This window comes from Rhineura floridana, chromosome 1 (assembly GCF_030035675.1).
Source record: "Rhineura floridana isolate rRhiFlo1 chromosome 1, rRhiFlo1.hap2, whole genome shotgun sequence".
Taxonomy (NCBI): Eukaryota; Metazoa; Chordata; class Lepidosauria; order Squamata; family Rhineuridae; genus Rhineura; species Rhineura floridana.
In genome coordinates, this window is record NC_084480.1 from 278,046,046 (window position 1) to 278,067,822 (window position 21,777).

The 21,777-nt window shown below is 40.9% G+C and overlaps 1 protein-coding gene across 1 annotated transcript in view; it reads left to right on the forward strand.

Moving 5' to 3' along the window:
* The window catches only part of RALYL (RALY RNA binding protein like), a 453,791-nt gene that overhangs the window by 406,474 nt on the left and 25,540 nt on the right, over positions 1-21,777 (forward strand). The window contains exons 5-6 of the mRNA XM_061602308.1: positions 16,257-16,304; positions 18,655-18,818. Coding sequence (XP_061458292.1) covers positions 16,257-16,304; positions 18,655-18,818 — 212 coding nt within the window. The remainder of the gene's footprint in view (positions 1-16,256; positions 16,305-18,654; positions 18,819-21,777) is intronic.

Genomic DNA, 21,777 nt, shown 5'->3' on the forward strand with positions numbered 1-21,777 from the left:
TACTCTTTACAGAGAACAAAGAAGCTATTACCAATTTGATGGTGTTCAGAATATCCTTTGATTCCACGTAGGTTTCACTGAAGGATGCATTTCTTGTTCCACTTCATACTTTACAGGCTATAAACCTGTCCTGATGTGCAGAGCACTCATGGGAAACATGACAGACCTCTAAGGCCACTATTGATGAGTAAAGATAATGATCTCTTACAGGAAGAAAACAGTAAAAACTGGAGGTCAAAAAAGCAAACATATCACAAGTGAGGAGAGGCTAACGGTTTCAACTCTTTCATGCTGCTGAGAGAAGATAAGATAGGTTGCTGTAGGCTGTTCTGAGAAATTATGATGATAGTTCGATTCAATAGACCATATAAAAGCAATGGTGTGTCCATTGGTATTGTCTAGCTGTAGAGGCTTAAGGGTTACTGTCTATGTAAGTATAATATAAGCACATATATACTTTTGATTGCCCTTGTTATTACGTGCATAGAAGGGACGATGTATACAGCATTAATGCTCTACTAACTTCAAGATTAGAGCTTTGCATTACAGTAAAGCACTGTGCGTGGAACTGTTCTTACAAAGTGGCCAAAAGCTTCAATTGGTCTAAAATGCTTCCTCCAGCTTGGGTCAAACAGAAATTAGGAAGTTGCTTTATCCCATGTCAGACCATTGGTTCATCTAGCTCAGCGCTGTCTACACTGGCAGAGGCACTCCAGGATTTCAGACTGGGGTTACTCCCATCCCTACCTGGAGATGCCAGAGATTGAACCTGGGACCTTGTGCATGCAAGGCAGATGCTGTACCACTAAGCTGCGGCCTTTTCCCCCACTCCCTTCCCATTTGAATTACATTTGGGAGGGGGAAGGTTGGACAGCTCTTTGAAAGTTCGGACTAAAACCCGGAGCAGATTCCACTGTCATGGAGCCACCAGCCACCACAGCACACAGCTACCTGCATGCATGCAACAAATTAGAAGGTGCAGACAAACACAAAAGGGGAAACTTACTGATATGAATAGGAAAGACCAAAGCTGTTCATATACAGATTCAAATACATGCAGCTGTGGACTGCTCCAGTCTAATTTGAATAGAGAAAACATGGATTGACAGCTAAATAATGCTCAATTTTTTATTTATTATCTCATTTGTATCCCATCTTTCCTCCAAGGAGCTCAAGGTGAGATACAAACATGGTTCTCCCCCTCCCAATTTTATCCTCACAACAACCCTGTGAGGTAGGTTAGGCTGAGAGAGACACTGACTAGCCCAAGATCAGCCAGTGAGCTTCATGGCTGAGCAGGCATTTGAACCTGGTCTCCCACATCCCAGTCCGACACTCTAACCACTATATCACACTGGTGGACAGCCCTAGAATGGTAGGTATTTTAACACAGTGTATATGCAGCCCTAGTATTAAGATAATCACTTTCTAAGCATACAATGTTGCTGTAGCTACAGAAGCATCACCTGTCTATGTATCATAACAGAGCTCATTCATAGGAACAGTGTGTTAATTTCCAGTTAATGTAAATAAATGTGAAAAACAGAATCACTGAGTTGGAAGGGATCTCACAGATCATCTAAGTCCAGCTTCTGCCAATGCACCTGAAAGATGGCCATCCAACCTTTAACGAAGGAAAGTCCACCACCTTCCAAGGCAGTCTGTTCCATGCTTTAACTAACCCCTGAAAGGGAAAAGTCCTTCACCTCATGCTTGTAAATTTCACTTTCCCACTTTTCTATACTCTGAAGTAGTCATTTTGTAACTGATGGTTGTTTAACATACTGTGCTTTCCCACAGTGTTCCATTCAGCAGTCCCTTGGCTACTGTTTCTCTTGGGAGTACAGAACGTTTCCAGGGTTCTGTTTTTGTCCTCAAAAAGTAATTATTCTTTCAGGTCTGTTGCTGCAGCTGTAATTTTAATTTATCAAGGTGCCATTCGTGAAATGTGGAAGGAACTTTTCAAAGCTTAAGCTCATCACTTATTCCTATATCTGTCAAATGAAACTCTTCTATAACTGTCGTGTCAAGCTGCACTACAGCAACATGTAGCACATTACTAATAAATTGTGTAATCAATCATGCATGTGTACAGCTTGACAAGAGTGCCCTGATATACATTGGATGTGGCACACAGGAGACTGGCAGCTTATTACCCTTAAGCCTAGTAATACTTTCACATAGGCATGACACATGACACAAAGGAAACTGCGGCACTTGGTTCAGCCATTTGCTGTTGGAAACCTTTTCCATTTGTCTCGTCTTCTGGTTTTCGGTAGAGTAACTGAAACTATGTCAGCAACTCAGACTGCAACCTCAGGCTGCAAGCCTAACCCCACTTACCTGAGAGGAAGCCCCACTGAATTCAATAGAACTTGTTTCTGAGTAGACATGGTTAGGATTGCACTGTAAGAAGGAGAAGTAAGTCTGACTTCAAACATGACATGATCCAGACTTACAGAACCAAAAGGATATGGTATAAGTGACAAAAACCACATACTGGATGTAATTCATCAAACATTAATCCTCTTAATGTCTTGTTGAAATGAATGGTGAGTGTGCAGGAGAAGGGTTGTGAATGGCATATATCCACTGTAGGTTGAATTGTGATGCAGAGTGTTACTATACACACCCATAAGGTTTTGGAGAATGTTCTTTGTCTTTGGATGCAGAAGGTTTTGATCAGGGCTTCTCTTATCCCTTGCATTAATCTCCATTCATGTTCTGCTGAGTAAAGCAATGGCATTATGGTGTTACCCTGAGCTACAAATTAAGCTAACAGAGAGAATACAGAACACTCTAGAATAGGATTGCCAGGTTCAGGGCCTGAGACTGATCCTGTAGGAGAAGAGAAAGTCAGCCAAGTGCAGGTGTTCTTGCAACTCTGTAATGGGAAAAACCACAAGGTGGAATTCTCCCTTCCTCCTGCACAACTTTTAAAGATACAGAAGACCTCTTGGAGGCTGGGCCAGCCTCAGGAGAAGTAGGAAGACCTGCTAGCTGAGTTTAGAATGATGTCTCATCAAAGGCTTAGAGTCATCTGAAGCCTTTAAAACAGCTGACAGGCTTTGCTGTGGCTTGCCCTCTTGGGAGAGCTGTTGACAATATTTAAAGGGTCTGTAGCTTATTTTGCTCCTGTGTGTGTGGTGATCGAGTAGGAGAGGCTGCAGGAGAATCATTCTTAGGTTCTGAGGATGATGGATGAGCCACATCATTATGCTGGGGCAGTGTAAAAAGGGGTGTTGAGGGCCTTCCCCTTGGAAGGACTTACTGGTGTATCATCCAAATCAGTGGCCTCTCTGGGTCATCAACACTATGGGTTGGAATCAACTAAGCCCTACTCAGAGTAGACCCATTGAAATTAAAGAAGCTTAGTGATGGCTATTAACTTCAATAAGCCTGCTCTGAATACCACCCTATGACTCTGAGGCACAGAAATGACAGGGCCATCCACACAGAGGTAGAGTCATTTCAAGAAATATGGAGGAGCCTGGCATTCCACAATACACCATCCATCATTGTGCATGTTCTTTCTGATATATAGTGCAGCTGAATCCAAGATTTATTCTCTACTGCCCTAGAGGGTAGGTCTTGATCTAATGGGCTAAAGTTACAGGAGGTAGATTTTGAATGAACATTTGAAGAAAGCTTTGAGAGTAAGAGCAGGTTGGCAAGGGAACCAATTAACCAACAATCTAGAAGAGTGATGGGCTGTCTTCAAGCAGAAGCTGGGCAGCCATATGTGGAGGATGTTCTGGATTTCCTGAATCAAACTGGGGTTGAACTAGATGGCCTACAAACACCCCTCCAACCCTAGGATTCTATGACATTGCAACACAGCTCAGGCTCCTTGTGGCCAGTGGCTTGTTCTAGAACAGGGCTAGTCACACTGATGGTAGTTGCAGTCCAACAACATCTGGAGGGCACCACGTTAGCCACCCTTGAACTCGAAGAACTGGACCCTATAGTGCATAGCATTGCTGTGCGTGTCTGCAAATAAATTAATTGCCTTCTTGCCTCTGATCCTCATGTGTGTGCTTAATCATGCATGGTGACTAAAGGGTAAGAGACAAACAGGGAAGCTGTAGTTGACAGATGATAATTATTGTAGGTTATCAGGTAACTTTCATTTATTGAAAAGGAAACAAAAAATTTCCTTTTAAAAGCACATTAAGGCATTAATGAAGAGTGTATGAAATAGCTTTTATAGCTCATTCAATTATCAGTAATAAACAAGGCAGCTCTTTAGAAAGATACACCCCTACTATTTTCACACTGAAGTCAGTTTGTTTCCCTGTTGACAAAAGAGTAAAATTCTGTTCTCCTGGCCTGGTCTTCAAATGCAACAAAAAAAGAGTCTGGCTACGCATTACCCTCCCATATAAAGAAGAGCTACATGGGAGTCAGGGCCCTTCCAGACCAGCCTTTTCTCACACTATCGCTGCTGTTTTTGTCGGATTTTTCTGCATGCCTCCACATGACATCATTACTCCACTCCTCTTCCAGAATATTGCAGTCATCAGAATGTGTGCCATGCCCTAACTGTGACTGGCCACTTTTTTCAGTCCTTGTGTATCTATGTTCATTTCATCTCTTCTTTAGTGGCTAATTATCCCTAAGAGTTTGTGAAGAGAGGTGGACAGCTGACTGCTATGGAAAGATAAACAAGGCTAGAGAAAAAGCAACCGCAGAGTCTCATGACACCTTAAAGATAAAAAGATAAACATAGGTTTTGTGGACTAGAACCCACTTCATTGGGTGCAATAAAGCTAGAGAAAAGCACTCTCCAGGGAGTCCTTCAGAAGGTTTAAAAGTCAGAGCCTGGTTTATGCATGGGGATGGGGGAGAAATATGATTCCATTGGCAATAGGGTTGCCAGGTCAGAAGCATCCCAAACCCTGAGATTTATGGAGCAGGCCCCAGTGATGTCATGGGGCAGGACCTAGTGATGTCATAGTGGGCAGCCCTAGTGATGTCATGGGGCAGGCTCCTAGTGATGTCATTAAGCATGATAGATTAAGCATCAACCACTTGGAGCATACCACTCAAACAAAAAAAAATCTGTGATTGGAAATTTAGAGATCTTAGCTAAATGAGAATGTTTCCAGGTCCAGCTGAAGTGATGGGATCATTCCTTCTCACCTGCTTAGAGAGCCTGGGTAAGGAACATTTAATCTAGCCTACTTGCTGCTGGAAAGAAGATTTAAGTGCTCTCAGGCCAGCCCAGTCACCAGAAAGCCATTGCAGGAAGAAGGGAGCCTAATGTTGTGAAAATGTTAGATGGGAGCACTCAGGATTAAAGATGAATGTCTCTGAAGGCTGCAATTCTAAACTCACTTACTAAGGGACTAAGACCCATAGAACTCAACAGGACTTACTTCTGTGTAGATATTGTTAGGATTGTGCTGTTGGTAAGGCTTGACTAGGGATCCTCTGCAACAATATCCATATCAAAGCAGAGTTGACAACCCCCTGCCTGGAATGTCCTGCCTTACTTTAACATGGCTGCTTCAAACTTCTTTATAGACTTGACCCTTCACCGCAGAGAGAGGTTTGAGAAATGAGAAGATTCTCTACCCTTTCCTGCCTACTCTGGGGGCTGCTATAAACTCACTTTGACAGCCAACCCAATTCCAGTGAGTAATAATTGACAGAGAGAAAACACACATGGCTTGGTCTACCTTCACAGGAAGTAGATTGGGAACAACAGCAATTGAAGCCACACTTCCTTGTATGTGAACTCTCTTTTACCACTATTGGGCAAGAAAAAAGCCATCATGCAAATAAAAAAGTGCATCATCTGTGGGTTTCAGGAGGTTGAGCTGACCACATGGAACCACAGTTGTTGCTTTTATGGATGTAAGGAAGTAAGGTCAGAGGTACCTGAAATGCAAATAGAAAAAGAAAAACAAAAGGCAGTGACGATTTTCTAAATGTAATAACATACCAACCACAACAAGATTCCTATGAGTAAGACAGAAAACTCAGCATCCCACAACCAGTCAGGATTCCTAACCAAAACTAAAAAAATCCTGGCAGCCAGTCAGCCAAGGTCACAGAAATCCCCATACAGTGCAACCTGACCTGGGGCTGCAGTTAGTGCAGAATGCTGCAACATGATTGCTGACATGAGTAAGACCCTATCAGCACACAATACCCCTGCTCTGAAATCTGCACTGGTTGCTGAGTTCAAGGTGTGCTTTCCATGCTACAGGTGCCACATAGTACTTGTTCTGCTCTTGTAAGAAATCAGTCCTTTAGTATGGCAGCACCTACGCTTTGGAACTCCCTGCCTATTGACATTAGGCAGATGCCTTCATTGTACTCATTTTGGCACCTACTAAAAACATTTTTGTTTAGGCAAGCCTACCCAGGCATGTAGAAGCTATTATGTTTTTATGTCTGTTTTTAACTCATGGTTGGTTTTATTATTAACTGTTTTTGCCAATAATTTTATTATTTTAATTCCTTCTATAAACTGAGGTTTTGTTAACAATAAAGCAGTATATAAATGTTGTAAATAAAATACATAAATAAATTTTGGAGTCACTGTGGCCCTTGGGTCTCTTTCCTCTTTTGTCCCGAGTCAGGCCATTTGGTACCATCTAGCTCAGTACTGATGACATGGACTAGCCTTGGCTCTCTGGGATTCCCGGCAATAGTCTCTTCCAGAGATTGAATTTTGGACCTTTGCATGCAAAGCATGTGGCCTACTACTGAGCTACAGCCCTGTTTAAAAAACTGTCTTTTAAAATTGTTCTTTTCATTTCACTAATGAATGCACAGCATACTAGGGAAGATCCACACCGTGCATTTAAAGCACATTCAACATACATTTGAAGCACATGAATCCCACTACAGAATCCTGGGAACAGTAGTTTGTTAAGGGCAGTGGGAACTATAACTGTGAGGGGGAAATGTTGCTTCTTTAGGGGAGGTCAGGTGCTTTAAATGCAAGTGAGATGTGCTTTAAATGTATTGTGTGGATATGCATTACTTCATAAACTTTGCCTATGTATAAATTATTTTAATTAAATTTTAAAATGGAAATAAGCTACAAAGTTTACTGGGTGACCATGGGCTATGCAGCCTCTCTCAGCCTAATCTGTCCCCTCGGGGTGAAAACAACAGAGGAGGACCATGACCACCGCAAGGAAGAAGGGCACACTTAAAATGTAGAGGAAATAATAATTTGTAAATAATAATTTACAACCATAATGTGAAATCAGATACATATCAAGACATAGTATAAAGAAATATTTATATAAGCATGAATGTCAAAGGTGTTTATTATTTACACAACCTGTAAAGATATTTATAGTGTAATCCTATGCATGTCTCAATGTATTCAGTGTGACTTACTCAGACAGGGAAGCATGTACAGGACTGCAGTTCAATGATAAAGAACTTCACTCACCCAGTCCAAAATTCAGAATCATGCCACTTTAAGCTATTTTGCAACTGTTTTATATTTGTTTTATGGCTATTGGATTTTAAAAGGCTTTATTTCTTGTTGTGAACTGCCTTGGTTTTGAACCCTACCTCACAGGATAGTTGGAAATATTCTATATACACACGCACTGGAGATGTAAAAATACATACAGCCCATATAATAGGTTATTGTCAAAATCAGTTAGCCATTGCAGAACATCTTTTTAAAAAATAAGTATTAGTTTCCTGCCAAATAAAAGCAGTGACACCTAAGAAAGCCCTGCCTAACTGCTTAAAAAAAAGGGGATCAGAGGGGGAGAGAAGGATTTACAACACAATCCTTTTGTATGTTCACTCAAAAGTCCCATTGATTTTCAGCACAATCCTAACCATGTCTACTCAAAAATAAGTCCTACTGAATTCAGTGGGGTTAGCTCCCAGGTATGTGGAATTAGTATTGCAGCTTTACTCCCAGAAAAATTTCATATTGGGAAGGTTTTGGAAACAGATTATGAATAAGACAAGCTGCAAAAAAGTAAAATTTAAACTTGATTGACTCCTTAATTAGAAAAGTATAACACTGCAGCATGTACACTTTTAAAAACTTCTGTTCAAAAATTATTTGAAAGATAAAATTATAATATACCATTTTTTCAAGTAATTTAAAAACCCTGTATGTACACTTATATGCTTACCAAGATCCTGCTGTGATCTTCTGCATCCTATTCATGTTTACTCAGAAGCAAGTCCTAATCCTGTACTGAAAAGTACTCTATGCTGCTGAAAGCTATATATTTTCTGAATTCCTGATATGAGACAAGCAGGAAAAGGAAACTGTTCTCAGAACCTGAAATGAGGTTTAGCTATAGCTATTGTTCATCACAACCTTTCTTCACTTATCGGCTAAAAACCTGAAAGGGCAGGGATTAGATCGGCCAGTCCTAACAGAAGTTTCAGGAGGGGGCAGCTGACATTTTGGTTTGTATCTTTTGAATCAGACCACCTAGAAACTTAATTTTAAAAAAATGAAAGCTAAGAGTCCAGAGATTAAGGTGAGTTACCAGGAGCCCCCGAGAGGAGCCCCCAAAACCGGAGTCTCTGGGTGAAAACCGGACACCTAGCAACTCTAGTTTGCATGTAAAGGTGATCCTCTCTAATTGACACTTTCCAAAACAATATGCGAACCACAACACAGCCATCCTTCACATTTCACAATTCTTCAAATTTTGATTCAGTTCTCCAGCTAAGAAATGTGTACAAAAATACATATACTAGGTCATATAAGTGAATTCGCATATAAGTGAATATGTTAGTGAAGATAACACAAAATGCATAACATCAGAGGAAATTGCTTTGCAAAAATGTGTATATTAGGTAAAACTGCATACAAAAATGTGCATATTAGGATATTTTCATGCTATAATGCTGGTGAATTTTCATGAAGACTTTTTTTAAAAAAAATGGCAAGGATATAGAAATATGGAGAACTAAATGTAAGACTGGATGAATGACTAAAGATAGTTTCACCCATCTCTACTTATGTGTAGCTACTTTTCACATGATGAGTGTGACAAGATGGTTCAAAATAGTCAAGTCCTGAAGTCATAAAGTGGACTGTATCACTTCAGTCTGCAGATAAGGAATGCCATTTTAAAATATTATGCCCCATGTTATTAAAGGGGGAAAATAGCACATTTTCTACTTACAAGACATTTTTAATAGAGGAGGACATTTTAAAATGTTTTTTCTCACATCTGCATTCTGACATGGCATTTTGCCACCTCAGTCCACTGATGTGTAGACCAGACCTGAAGCAATACAGAAAAGAAATCCAGCCATCAATTTAGACTGTAGCTACTTACAAGCAATCCTAGTGAGATGATGGTCTGAAGAACTCCTCTCATGTTGTGTTTGAAAGGAATGTCAAATATTCAGCATTGTCACACACTTCTGTGCCACACTCTCAGTTACCTTTCTATGGAAAATAAAAGATAAAAAAACCCTCAGCTTTACATTTCTACCCCAGGGACTGTAAATTGTGAATGGACATAGGATTGAATGAATCATGTTATGTTCCTTGTTAAACTATAGATAGATTAGTCATTTGCTGACATGATTTAGAATTTTATTGTTTTCCATGTCAAGGTTTGTTGTGCCATTCACTGTCTTCTTGTTTTCCATTTTCATGACCATGTAAAAAGCAAAAGGGTGGGGAATCTCCAATGATGTTTTTTAAACAATTAAATGATCTATTTAAAAAAAGTTCAAAAATGTATCAATGTTTTGTGTATTTATGTATTTCTTTTTCTCTGGATCATCTCTGTCATGGTTGCATAACAAATATTTGCCACTTCAATTTAAAAACATATTGAATGCAGTACTGGAACAACGATGGTCATTCAGGGGAAAATCCCCACCCCCTCTTCCCCACTGGAGCCCCCTGGAAAACCTCTTTTGAGGTTAGAGAACTTCCAGGACAGGCCTGGGATATGAGGCAAGGAGCTGCATTGAGAAGGAAATGGGGGCAGAGACATCTTGCATGAGCTGAGAATTCTCCTTGCATGAGCACTCCTTTGGATACAACCCAAAATTCACTGCACATGTTATCTATGGAATGTCATCCTTATTTGAGTCTACTTGATACTATTATTTTGTTGCCTCTGGTTGGTGCCTTATCTAAAGATATTCAACCTAATCTAGGGGGCTGCCTTATTTAGTTAAATGGAACAGGCAAGTGCACCAATTGGAAAGGAATGTTCTGCACCCCCAATGAAAGTGAATTGGGCAGATTCCTTGTACATAGAGGATCTCTGTGACAGCAATGCATATCCCATCCTATGGTAAATTTTTGGACTAGGGCTGTGCACTTCAGTCATTGTGAAGAGAGTAGAATCTTGCTTTATGCAGTCAGCTGTGATCTTACAGTTATCATTCAGCAATATCAAATATTAGGTTTTTGCCAGCACTTCTGGCTCCATTACAACTAAGATGTCTTCAGGATGTAGCAAAGATAAGTTGTACTATCCCACTCCCATCAAACCTACCCCTCTCTGGCCTTTTCTCTACAGCAGTGCATCCATGCCACTTCTAGCTGATGTCTATGATAGTAAGAACATACTAACCTATACAACTATGCTTGTTACTGCCCATTCTGATCACATTTGCTGGCATGCCAACATATTGGGAGATTGTGGATGTCACACCAAACCATAGTTTAACACAATGAGAACGTGTCATATTGGGCCCCAGGCTCGCACATTCTCCCTTCCCCTCTTCTCCTACAGTGTTTCAAGTTGGCTTGTTTCAAACAAACCATAGCTAACATCAACTACAGTTTGTTAGTTTGGATGATACAACAAGCTGTGGCTAACCAAAAATGGAAGCAACAGCTTCCAAATTCCTCCTCGCAACCAAACTGGAAGACGACAGGGGAGGTAGAGTACATGAACTTGAGGCTCCGTACAGCTCATTCTCATCAGTTTAGTGACATCTGAATGGGATCACTGCATGAATGTCAGAGTAATTGGCCTCTTAAACATAATTCTTACCACATTTTATCTTTACTGCTTCCTAATTATATTTTAGTCATTATACTTTCTCCACATTTCCTCAAACTTAGCTTTATTTCTCTTTACATTTTAATCACGTTTTTCATTTTAAAAGGGTCCTTCCACAGCTTTCAAAATTCAGTTGCTTAAACTGAAACAAGATTGCCTATAATTATACCTCGCCTGATTTTTGCCTTGTACCTTCTTGAATTTATTTCAGAAAAGCTTAGATTCATTATCATATGTTCAGACTGCACTTGGAATACTGTGTACAGTTCTGGTCATCGCGCCTACAAGGATATTGTAGAGCTGGAAAATGTGCAAGAAAGGACCAATAAAATGATCAAGGGGCTTGAGAAATTCCCAAGTGAGGAGAGGCTACAACATTTGGGGCTTTTTAGTTTAGAAAAAAATATGAATAAAGGAGGCCACGACAGATGTGTGCAAAATTATTCATGGTGTGAAGAAAGTGGATAGGGAGACGTTTTTCTCCCTCTCTTGTCAAACTAGAACATGGGGGCATCCAATGAAGCTGAATGGTGGGAGATTCAGGACAGACAAAATAAAGTACTTATTTACAGATCTTGTATTTAAACTATGGCATTTGCTACCATGGGATGTCATAAAGGCTGCCAACTTGGACAGCTTTAAAAAGGAAATTAAACAAATTCATGAAGGCTATCTACAATGCAGTGATGATGGCTATATATTACCTACAGAATCAGAGGCAATATGCTTCTGGATACCATTTTCAGGGAACATGAGTGGGAGAGTGTTGTTGCACTCAGGTCCTGCTTCCAGGCTTCCTATAGGCATCTGGTTGACCACTGTAAGAAACAGGTTGCTGGACTAGACGGGCCTTTTGCCTGATCCAGCAGACCCTTCTTATGTTCCTATTTAGAATGAAACTTCAGAATGGAAAATCTTTTCATCCTATCACTTTTTATGGCTCAGTAAGGAAGGATGAGTGAGTGAGGCCACAAAAATTAAGCACTTTCCTTCTTCAGTTGCATTGTTGTTGCTGTTGTTGTTGTTTGTTGTTATCTCCAGAGCTGTTATGCTATGTAAACAAAGAGCAGCCAATATTACAACTCAGCTAACTGATTATCCTGGTTAACTGTCATAGAGTCTAGCTGAACACTTTTAAATTGAATATGTGCACATATGCACAATTTTGCCTACATCTGTTTCGTTGTGATTTACACAAAGCTCTACAGAGCAGTGTAGCCTGGTATTAAGAATAAACGTCAGGCTCAATTCATATACTAGCAATATCTGAGTATTGACCCACTCTTTAAGTCTCTCTGAATCAATACATAGGGATACATGAAATAACTGGTGGTGTTGCAGTGGCATATTGGACTGTTGATGAGGATGTGGGTTTGGTACAAAAGCATATCAACACTAGTAATAGCGTCATCAAATACATCATAACAGCTGTAAATATTATTTTTAAAAAATAAATATGCAATTCCCATCTGTAATTTAAAATGTAAAGTCCAGAATTCTAGCCTCTCAGTCTGCCATCTGATTTTAATCATACAGCCATGAGAGTGGCTGTATACTATAGCCAGCGTGGATTTTTTGCATTCCGCAATGTTAAATTGAAGATACCCCCATGCCATTCTGATGCTTCCTATAAGCTCATTTTTTAAAAAAAAGTTACAAAACTTATAGTCCTGAACTCAGAAACGCTTGTTTAACAACCCTCTCAATTTTCATAGCGATACACAAAACAGAGAATCAAGAGTTCAAAGTGTAAAAAGGGGGGGGGGAAACAGAGCCCTTTTGGACTTTTTTCTGTCAGAGTTCTCATAATTTGTTGAAATTAATTAAAAATCAGCCGTGTTCACTGAGTACCTGTAATCCTATTACTCACCTTGCCCCATACTCTTACCTTCATCTTCTGCAGTTTAAAAGCTAAAAAAATGCCTGGCTGATTTTAATTAAAGAATTTTTACCTTGAACTCAATGATAACGTCAGGCATGCTCAGTAGCTTAGAACTGTCAGTGTTCTAAAAGCCAGACTCACAGCTGCTTGGCTTGCCTAATCAGGGGGTCACACCCACTTCAGACCTTGATTTCACTTGAAACAGTCATGGCTTCCCCAAAGAATCCTAGGAAGTGTAATTTGTGAAGGATGCTGAGAGTTATTAGGAGACTCCTATTCTCCTGACAGAGGTCCAATGTAGTGTAGTTTGTGAAGGGTACTGAGAGGAGATTCCTATTCCCCTGACAATGCTCCAATGGCCAGAGTAGTTTTAACAGTCAGCCGCTCTGACTGAAGTTCTGTGAGGGGTACAGGACATCTCCTAGCAACTCGAAGCTCTTCTTGTGACAACAAGAAGGAGGGCCTTCTCAGTGGTGGCCCCCGAATTATGGAATAACTTTGTAACTTTGTATTTTAACTCTGCTGTTCACCGCCCAGAGAGCTATTCGCTATGGGCGGTCTATAAATAAAATAAAATAAAATAAATAAATAAATGAATAAAATAATACTCTTCCTGATGAGGTACGCCTGGCGCCAACATTACTATCTTTTCGGCGCCAGGTAAAAACCTTTCTCTTCTCCCAGGCATTTTAGTATTTCAGTATTTTAATATTTTAGTAGTATTTAATTTTAACAGGTATTCCAGTATGTGTATAAATATAAATATGTTTTAAATTTTTTCAGATTTTAATGTATGTTTAAATTGTTGGATGTGTGGTTTTTTAATTGTATATTAGATGTTTTATTTGTTGTGCATCGCCCAGAGAGCTCCGGCTATGGGCGGTATATAAATTTAATTAATAAATAATAAATATAAATAAACTCTCAGCACCCTTCACTTCCCAGGATTCTTTGGGAGAAGCTATGACTGTCTAAAGTGAAATAATGGTCTGGTGTGGATGTGGCCAAGGACAGCTTTGCTTTAAATTTGCGTGGGAGGCTATATGTGCCTGCTATAGAATAAAAAGGTGGGGAAAATGCTGAACAGCAATGATACTGTTCGCAATGTTTTGCTTTTGGAAAGAAAAGGGGCTTCCCCTATCCCCAGTGCCCACCCACCCAATCTCCTCCCCTCCCCCTTCTCCTCCCCTCCCTGCCCCTCCCCCAGGTCAGTTTCACCTATCCTAAACATGATTGCACAGAAATAAATCCCATTAAACTAAAAAAGTATGCAAATGATGAGACCCACCCTCCCTTCTCCTCCCTCCTATCACCACTCTCTTGCCCCTTTCCTCATTCTTGCTTTGCCCCTCCCTCCCCTTCTAATGCCCTCCTACCACCTCCCCTCCCCCTCCTTCTCCCCCCATGGTCAGTTTTACCAATCTTAAGCATGATTGCATGGGAGTAAATCCCATTTAACTCAATAAGCATGCAAATGATCAAACCTGCCCTCCCCACCTCCTTCCTCCCATCACCTCCCTTTTGCTACTTCCCTCCCCCTTCCTTTGCCCTTCCCCTTCCAATCCCCTCCTTCCCCCTCCAATCCCCTCCTTCCCCCTCCTCCTTCCCCCTCCTCCTCTCCTTTCCCCTTCCTTTCCCCCTCCCTCTCCTCTCCCCTCCCCCTTCTCCTCCCACATGGTCAGTTTTACCTATCCTCACCAAAATTGCATGGGAGCAAATCCCATTGAACTCAATAAGCATGCAAATGATCAGGACTGCCTTTTCCCTCCTTCTCCTCCCTTCTCCCTTCCTCCTTCCTTCCCCTCTTCCTCCTCACCCTGCCCAGTCCAGCCCTCCCTCCCTCCCCCCAGTCAGTTTTTCCTATCCTAAGCATGACTGCATGGGAGTAAATCCCACTGAACTCAATAAACATGCAAATGATCAAGCCTGCCCTCCTCCCCTCCCCCTCCTGCCTGCTCCCATCCCACTCTTCCCCTCTGCCCTTCGTCTCCTCCTCCTCCTCCTCCTGTTCCCTCCCCATCCCCTGTGGGCATTTTCACCTATCCTAAGCATGATTGCAAGTGAGTAAATCCCACTGAACTCAATAAGCATGCAGATGATAATCCATTCTTAGCAAACTTGCACAGGATCCCATTTTTTACCTTCCAGATTAAAAAGTAGAGAAATTCACTAATAGGCAAAAAAAACCTTGCGGTTTAAGAATGTACCTATAGCCCACAGATATTTCTATCAAACTTCTATCAAAAGCAGGGAAATTGGGCAGCTATAGTGAATGCACCAGGGGAGCAGGAGACCTGACCTCTGAGATATTGTACTGCACCACAAATTTGTCAAAATGCAAACACGATTTGGGTTGGTCTTTCACAGTCCAATCCACTTCCTGTGTAGCTTGGAAGAATTTGTTAACATGTGCCTCTGAGCATATGGGGAGTGGTGGCAACACCTGGAATTAGCCCAAGTAATAGAAACAAAACATGTGCTATGCTGTTCTTGTTTTAGCAGGGAGGAAGCAACAATATTAAAACAGTTGATATAGTTCAGATAGTCACTTTAAATATCTTTGATTTACTTTGCAATTTTAGTGAAGTTTCCTATACTAAATAATTTTCTTTTGCTTCTGTTTCTGTGAATATGTGAGGCACAGCAACACTTTGCAACACAAAAAAAGCTCCAAAAACAATTGTGGAATAATGGCACTGATTGATCTGGAGAATAGTTTTCAATGGACATGAGGAGCATCTCAGTTTGCACAAGATAAAACAGTGGGAGGTGAAATATATTCCAGCAAAATTCTAGGTGCGCTCTATGTTTTTAATTGACCATGTCCAGCTTTTCTTAAGTGGAGTGGTTTAAACATAGCAGGCTGAAAACATGCATCTTGGGCAGGCCAAGTTTGTTTTTTACTTAAGTCATTGCTTAAGTAGCAACATACTGTAATTAGTCTGAATTTACATCAAACTGCAGTTTCAGATTCAACTGTTAATGCACCCAAAATAGAAATAGACCATAACCTCCAATTTGAAACACAAAAGGCTGTCTTCACCATCATATGACATTGACCAATAAAAAGGCTTTGAAATTAATAAAAATAAATTTGATACAGGTTTCTAAGATGAATAATGAGGGAAATAAAATTTTCTAGATTAGATTCTCTGTAGAAACAGTGTTTATGCCTACTGCAATACCTGCATTTTTAGTGAGATGGTGGTCAGTCCAAAGACTCAAAGGTCAACCTTTCAAAACAATATTCAATAAAGGTAACAAGGAGGAAACAGTCTCCAAAGTTACAGATCTAAATTAGCATTGTAATTTCACAATATTACACAGCATTTTTCAGACAATGCAGTTGTGTCACTCCACATGACTTTTATGTGTTCTTTCTGCAGTGGCTACGTCTTTGATTATGACTACTACAGAGACGATTTCTACAATCGGTATGTGTAGCTCTTATTTCTGTCTTTGGGTACATAAATTACACTCCTAATTGTCATATTTTCACATAACTTGATCAGACAACATTTGCATTTGTTTTTATTGCTTTTTATTTCTGGCTTGTGTTCTGAGTACATAACGTCAGGATTGTAGCTCTATTGTGGGGTGCTGTGTGTGTCATGACACATAGTGTGGCTTCACCTGCTGGATTAATCCTGCTCAAGACTCATTGCTTTGATTGGAGTTACTGTTCTGTACATCTTTGCTGCACAAGAGCTTTTGTGGAGGGTACGGAGGAAGCTATATAGAAACCATTCATATTTGCATGAACAGATGCCATTTCCAACAGGATGAGAAGGAATTTCCTGACCAATGGGGCAGAGCCAAGTGGCTCCACCTTGCTCGTCACAGAAGGGACTGTGCTTCAGGCGCAGCAGTTAAGTTACTCTGCTACTGTTCAAGACAGTCCAAAGGAACCGGTTACCCACACTGAGAATAGTATAAAATGACATTTATTGACATCATTTCCTGTGACTATGTTGCTATCATTACTCAATTCAAAATCTTTTGAGAGATTCATTTTTTGTGAACCAAGGAATAATATGGCCTGCTGGGGAACAGGAAGATACCTAGAAATCTGGTCAAAAACCTGTTACCATCCAGGCTAGAATTTAGAAGCCTTTTTCAGATTTTTAATTGGTAATTATGATTATGACATGAGCAAACCTCCCGCCTCTCTAAACTATCCTTCATTGCAATATGCTATATTCAAAAACCAAATACTCAAGGCATTTCATCAGGAGATGAAAACAATTAATGAGAAATTGGAGCAACCCTCTTTCCAACATCCTTTTGGATTTTGATCCCTTTAGACTTGGAAGGCATGTCTTGGCTCCTATTTATTTAATGCATCAGTTGAATTAACTACAATTAATTGATTTTTGTTTGACCATATATATAGCCCTACCCTGTGCATATTTTCTCAGAAGGAAATCCCACTGAGTTCAATGGGATTTATTCCCAAATAAGTGTTTATAGAATTGCTGCCTTGGTTACTGAATACTGATGGTACAGAAAGAATATTGAAATTAGTTTTAGTTAAAGTTGCTCTGTGATTTAGAGTACCTTAACTGAAGTTGACAAGGCTATATAGCTGTGTAAACTTCTACTAAGCAAGCACTATGTCAAGTGTGGGGAATATTTGGCCCTCTAGATATTGCTGGACTGCAACTCCCATCAACCCTGGCCATTGGCCATGCTTGCTGGGGCTGATGGTAGTAGGAGTTCAGCAACATCTGGAGGGCCAGAGGTTCCCCAGCTCTGCTCTATGTCATTTCCAGGAACAAAGTTCTGTGTTTTTGTACGTTGTTCTCCCCTCTTATTGATGGGAGTACCTCAAACTAATGTTTCTGTTTGGTTTAAATGAAATAGAAACAGTTTAGTCGTTCTATTTCTTAGCAGAGTATATATTTTGCAAAGTGAAATGAGAATTAACCAGCCCACCTTCCCATCATACAGACTAGCTGAATAAAAACAACAGAGACAGTCTTCTTTGGTAAAAAGTATTGAATGCTTACTCGCAACCTTTCATATGTTCAAGCAACATGGGGTCTAGCTTGGAGAGAAGTAAGTAGTAGATTTTAGTCTATGATTAGGATGTTCTGAGAGAGAAACCTATGGAGGCTTCTCTCTCCTGTGGCTTAATGGAGAATATATAGAATAAGAGAGCATCTCTTAACAAAGAAGAGGAAGAGAAGAAGGGAAATAACACCTATCAATAGGCAGTTACATCACAGTACACAAGCACAGAGGTGCCCCCAAAATTCTGGCTAGAAGGGATATCTCCCTATTAAAAGCATGCAAGCTTGCTTATCCCAACATTTTCTGAAATTAATAATTTGTCCATCATCAGAGGTGTTTCAGTCCAGTCACATTTCATTTCAGTGGCATTCACCATTCTGAATGTCACTGTAAACATTATTATGAAATTTAAAAATTACAGATGTGAGACTATGAATTTAATAATAGAACTAAGTTTTTTTTAATCTAATGATATTATTACTTGGGTGAAATGAAATTATGTGGAACATATTTTTCCTACAATATATACAGAAACACTAATACTGCCATTCCTCACTGAAATTACAGCTATTCACTTGCTGATGTCTGAAATACAAATGTGTCTCTTTAAAAGTACAAAGATCCTCAAAATCTAATTTTAACTGTGATTTAAGTTATTGAGATTTTGGAGAGCAATTTTCAGTTACAAAACAGGGAGATTTAGTCTGCAAGATCTCCTTGGCATCACACTGCAATAAAGTACTATGAAACTTCTGTTTTCATTTTCTTAAGGTTGTTTGATTACCATAGTCGGGTCCCTGCCCCACCTCGCACAGTTATTCCATTAAAACGCCCACGTGTAACAGTCACAGCAACACGCAGAGGAAAGGGAGTATTTTCCTTGAAAGGGGGATCAAGATCTACATCAAGTGGAACTTCATCATCAGGATCAAAATGTGAGTTCTATATGGCACCACTGGAGTTGTCTGTATGTATCTGCATAAAGCAATGTATGTAGACTTCTAGGCCATCCCATCACTAAAGCTTTAAACACAGATGTTTGTTTTAGGTTGCTGGGAAATACATTAGGATTATCATACTCAGAGCTGAAGGAAGTTTTCAACATACAGCTATTTAATGATTTGCCTAGAAGGGGTGTATTCACTTTATGTAGAATTTAATTTTAAAAAGAGGTTCAAAAGTCATTGAGTTAAAAAGAGGTTCAAAACTCATTGAGTTAAATCATACTCAGGGTAAGCCCGTTGATTTCAGTGGGTCTATTCTAACATTGGATATTACTCTTTGGTCTCCAAAACCACGATGGTCAAAAGCAAAGTTGCATTTGCTATTCCATAGTGGGAAGGACCATGTTAGATCTGAAATGTCCTATATTGATCAGTGAGCCAAACTACCAATGCCTGTAACTGCATAGTTACAGTATGCTTTGAGTTCAGCTACACACATACAAACACAAATTGGCAGCACAACGGACCCAGTCCAGATTGGCACCCATACACCTAGTATCGCTTGATGCAGTCTTGATCCAGATTGGGGCTCTGTGCTTGCAATTTGTAGTGGGGAAAAAATCCCACTGAATTGAATTTAACCTTTTTGGTAATGCAAATTGCAAGTACAGGAACCCCAGTGTGAATCGGAGCTGTACTGGAAGCATAGTCGTAGTGGGCTCTTCAAACAGTAGTTGAGCAAAAACAACCTCTATACCATGGTAAAGGTCTGGGACAGCAGGTCTCAGTTATAATAACTTGGGTGTACACTGTATATAGTTCTAAACAGTGTCATCTTAAACTGTATCTTCCTCTGTAAAGAACTGCAAGACAACCATGCAATGGGAAGAAAGCTACTGTGCTGCTGATACTGCATTTAAACAGGCTGTAAAGCTCTGAGCACTGCTGAAAGCCTATATAAGTCATTCCCTTGGTACACCATAGAGAAAGGAACAGTGTGCCCTTTCTAGAGTTCCTGTCTTGTGTTTGAAGAATGTAGCAACTTCTTCACAAATGAAGAGACTGCAGACAGGTTGAGATGAATGCTCAGTAAATAGGTCATCAGGATAAATGTAGGATAAAGAAATAGGTCATTTGTTGGCTTTGGCCAGCCAAGACTTACATTTTGCTCACAGATTTCAGGGGTTCAGTGCTTACCCTATGCACAGAGGACAAGGTATGAAGCATCCCTCTTTTTGGCCAGCATGCCACTGCAGCTGCTATTCATGCTGTCCACACAAGCTCTGTCACACCCTAGTGTTCACTTCAAGGAGAAACCCTTCCTCACTCACATTGAACCATTCAGCATCTGAATCCTGCCCAAAAGCCACAGTAGATGACCTACCCCCAGCAGAAGCAGGAGAACAGATATGTGCAAGAGGCAACATCTTAAAAAGTAATTCCAGCACAGAGTCAGATAGGGATAACATCTCTACTTAAAAGGCTTGTTGAAAGAGGAAGGTCTTCAGTAGGTGCCAAAAAGACAACGGAGAACAGCACCTGTCTAATATTTAAGGGGAGGTAGTTCCAAAGGGATGATGCCACAACACCAAAAGTTGTCCTTTGTTGTGCAAAATGGACCTCCTGATAAGATGGTATCTGCAGGAAGCCCTCACCTGCAGAGCACAGGGATCAACTGGGTATATAACGGGCAAGACAATCTTTCAGGTATCCTGAGCCTAAGCTACATAGGGCTTTATATACCAAAACTAGAACCTTGAACTTGGCCCAGTAGCTAATGAGCAGCCAGTGCAGTTCTTTCAGCAACAGGGTAACATGTTGGTGATACCCTGCCCCAGGAAGCAATTGTGCTGCTGCATTTTGCACCAGCTGTAGCTTCCGGACCAACCTCAAGGGCTGCTCTACATAGAGCGCATTACAGTAATCCAACTTGGAGATTACCAGTGCATGGGCAACAGTGGTCAGGCTATCCTGGTCTAGAAACAGCCCCTGCTGTCTTATCAGCCGAAGCTGGTAAAAGGCACTCCTAGCCACTGAGGTCACCTGGGCCTCTAGCGACAAAGATGAATCCAGGAGCACCCCCAGACTACGAACCTGCTCTTTCAGAGGGCGTACGACCCCGTCCAAAGCAGACAACTGACCAATTATCTGTTGTGACCTAGGACGGGGGGGCCTTGAGGAGGGGGACTCTGACTTTGAGGACTGGAGTGATGAGTTGAGGGAAGAGGGTTTGCAGCGTCCCCAGTCAGTTGGTCTGGCACAGTGAGAGCTGTCAAAAGACTGCTCCTATGGACACACCGCCCACGCCCGAGATGCCAACTTGCCAACTTGCTGATCCCCAGCTGGGCACCCAGCAACTTCCCACGCCTGAACAGACTGTTAGCCCCCACTATTCGGAGGGGAAAGCCAAGATCCAGCCCCCTTTGCCCTGTTCCCAACAGCATCAGAGGCCCAAAGTGCAACTGCCGGGGTTAAGGAGGAGCTGTCGTTTACGCGCAAAAGAGAAACCTACTTAAGTGGACGTTGAGGAGGGGGGAATTGCTGAGTCAACGTCTGTGGCTGCGAAGACAAGCTTAGTCAGTGTCAGAGAGGGAATTAGTTCATAGAAAGCATAATTAGGTGAATGAGTTGAAAGGCTTTTGACATGTACTGCCTTCAAGTCGATTCTGACTTATGGAGACCCTATGAATAGGGTTTTCATGAGGCTGAGAGGCAGTGACTGGCCCAAGGTCACCCAGCGAGCTTCATGGCTGTGTGGGGATTCGAACCCTGGTCTTTCAGGTCATAGTCCAACACCTTAACCACTACACCACATTGGCTCTCTGCTTTTGACATATCTGTAACCTTAATAAAAAGAGAAAAAATCACAGAACTGACTGCACCTGAATTTCTCGGCTTCGGGCAGGACATTATCCGAACTTGGGAACCACCATCCCACAGCATCTCCATC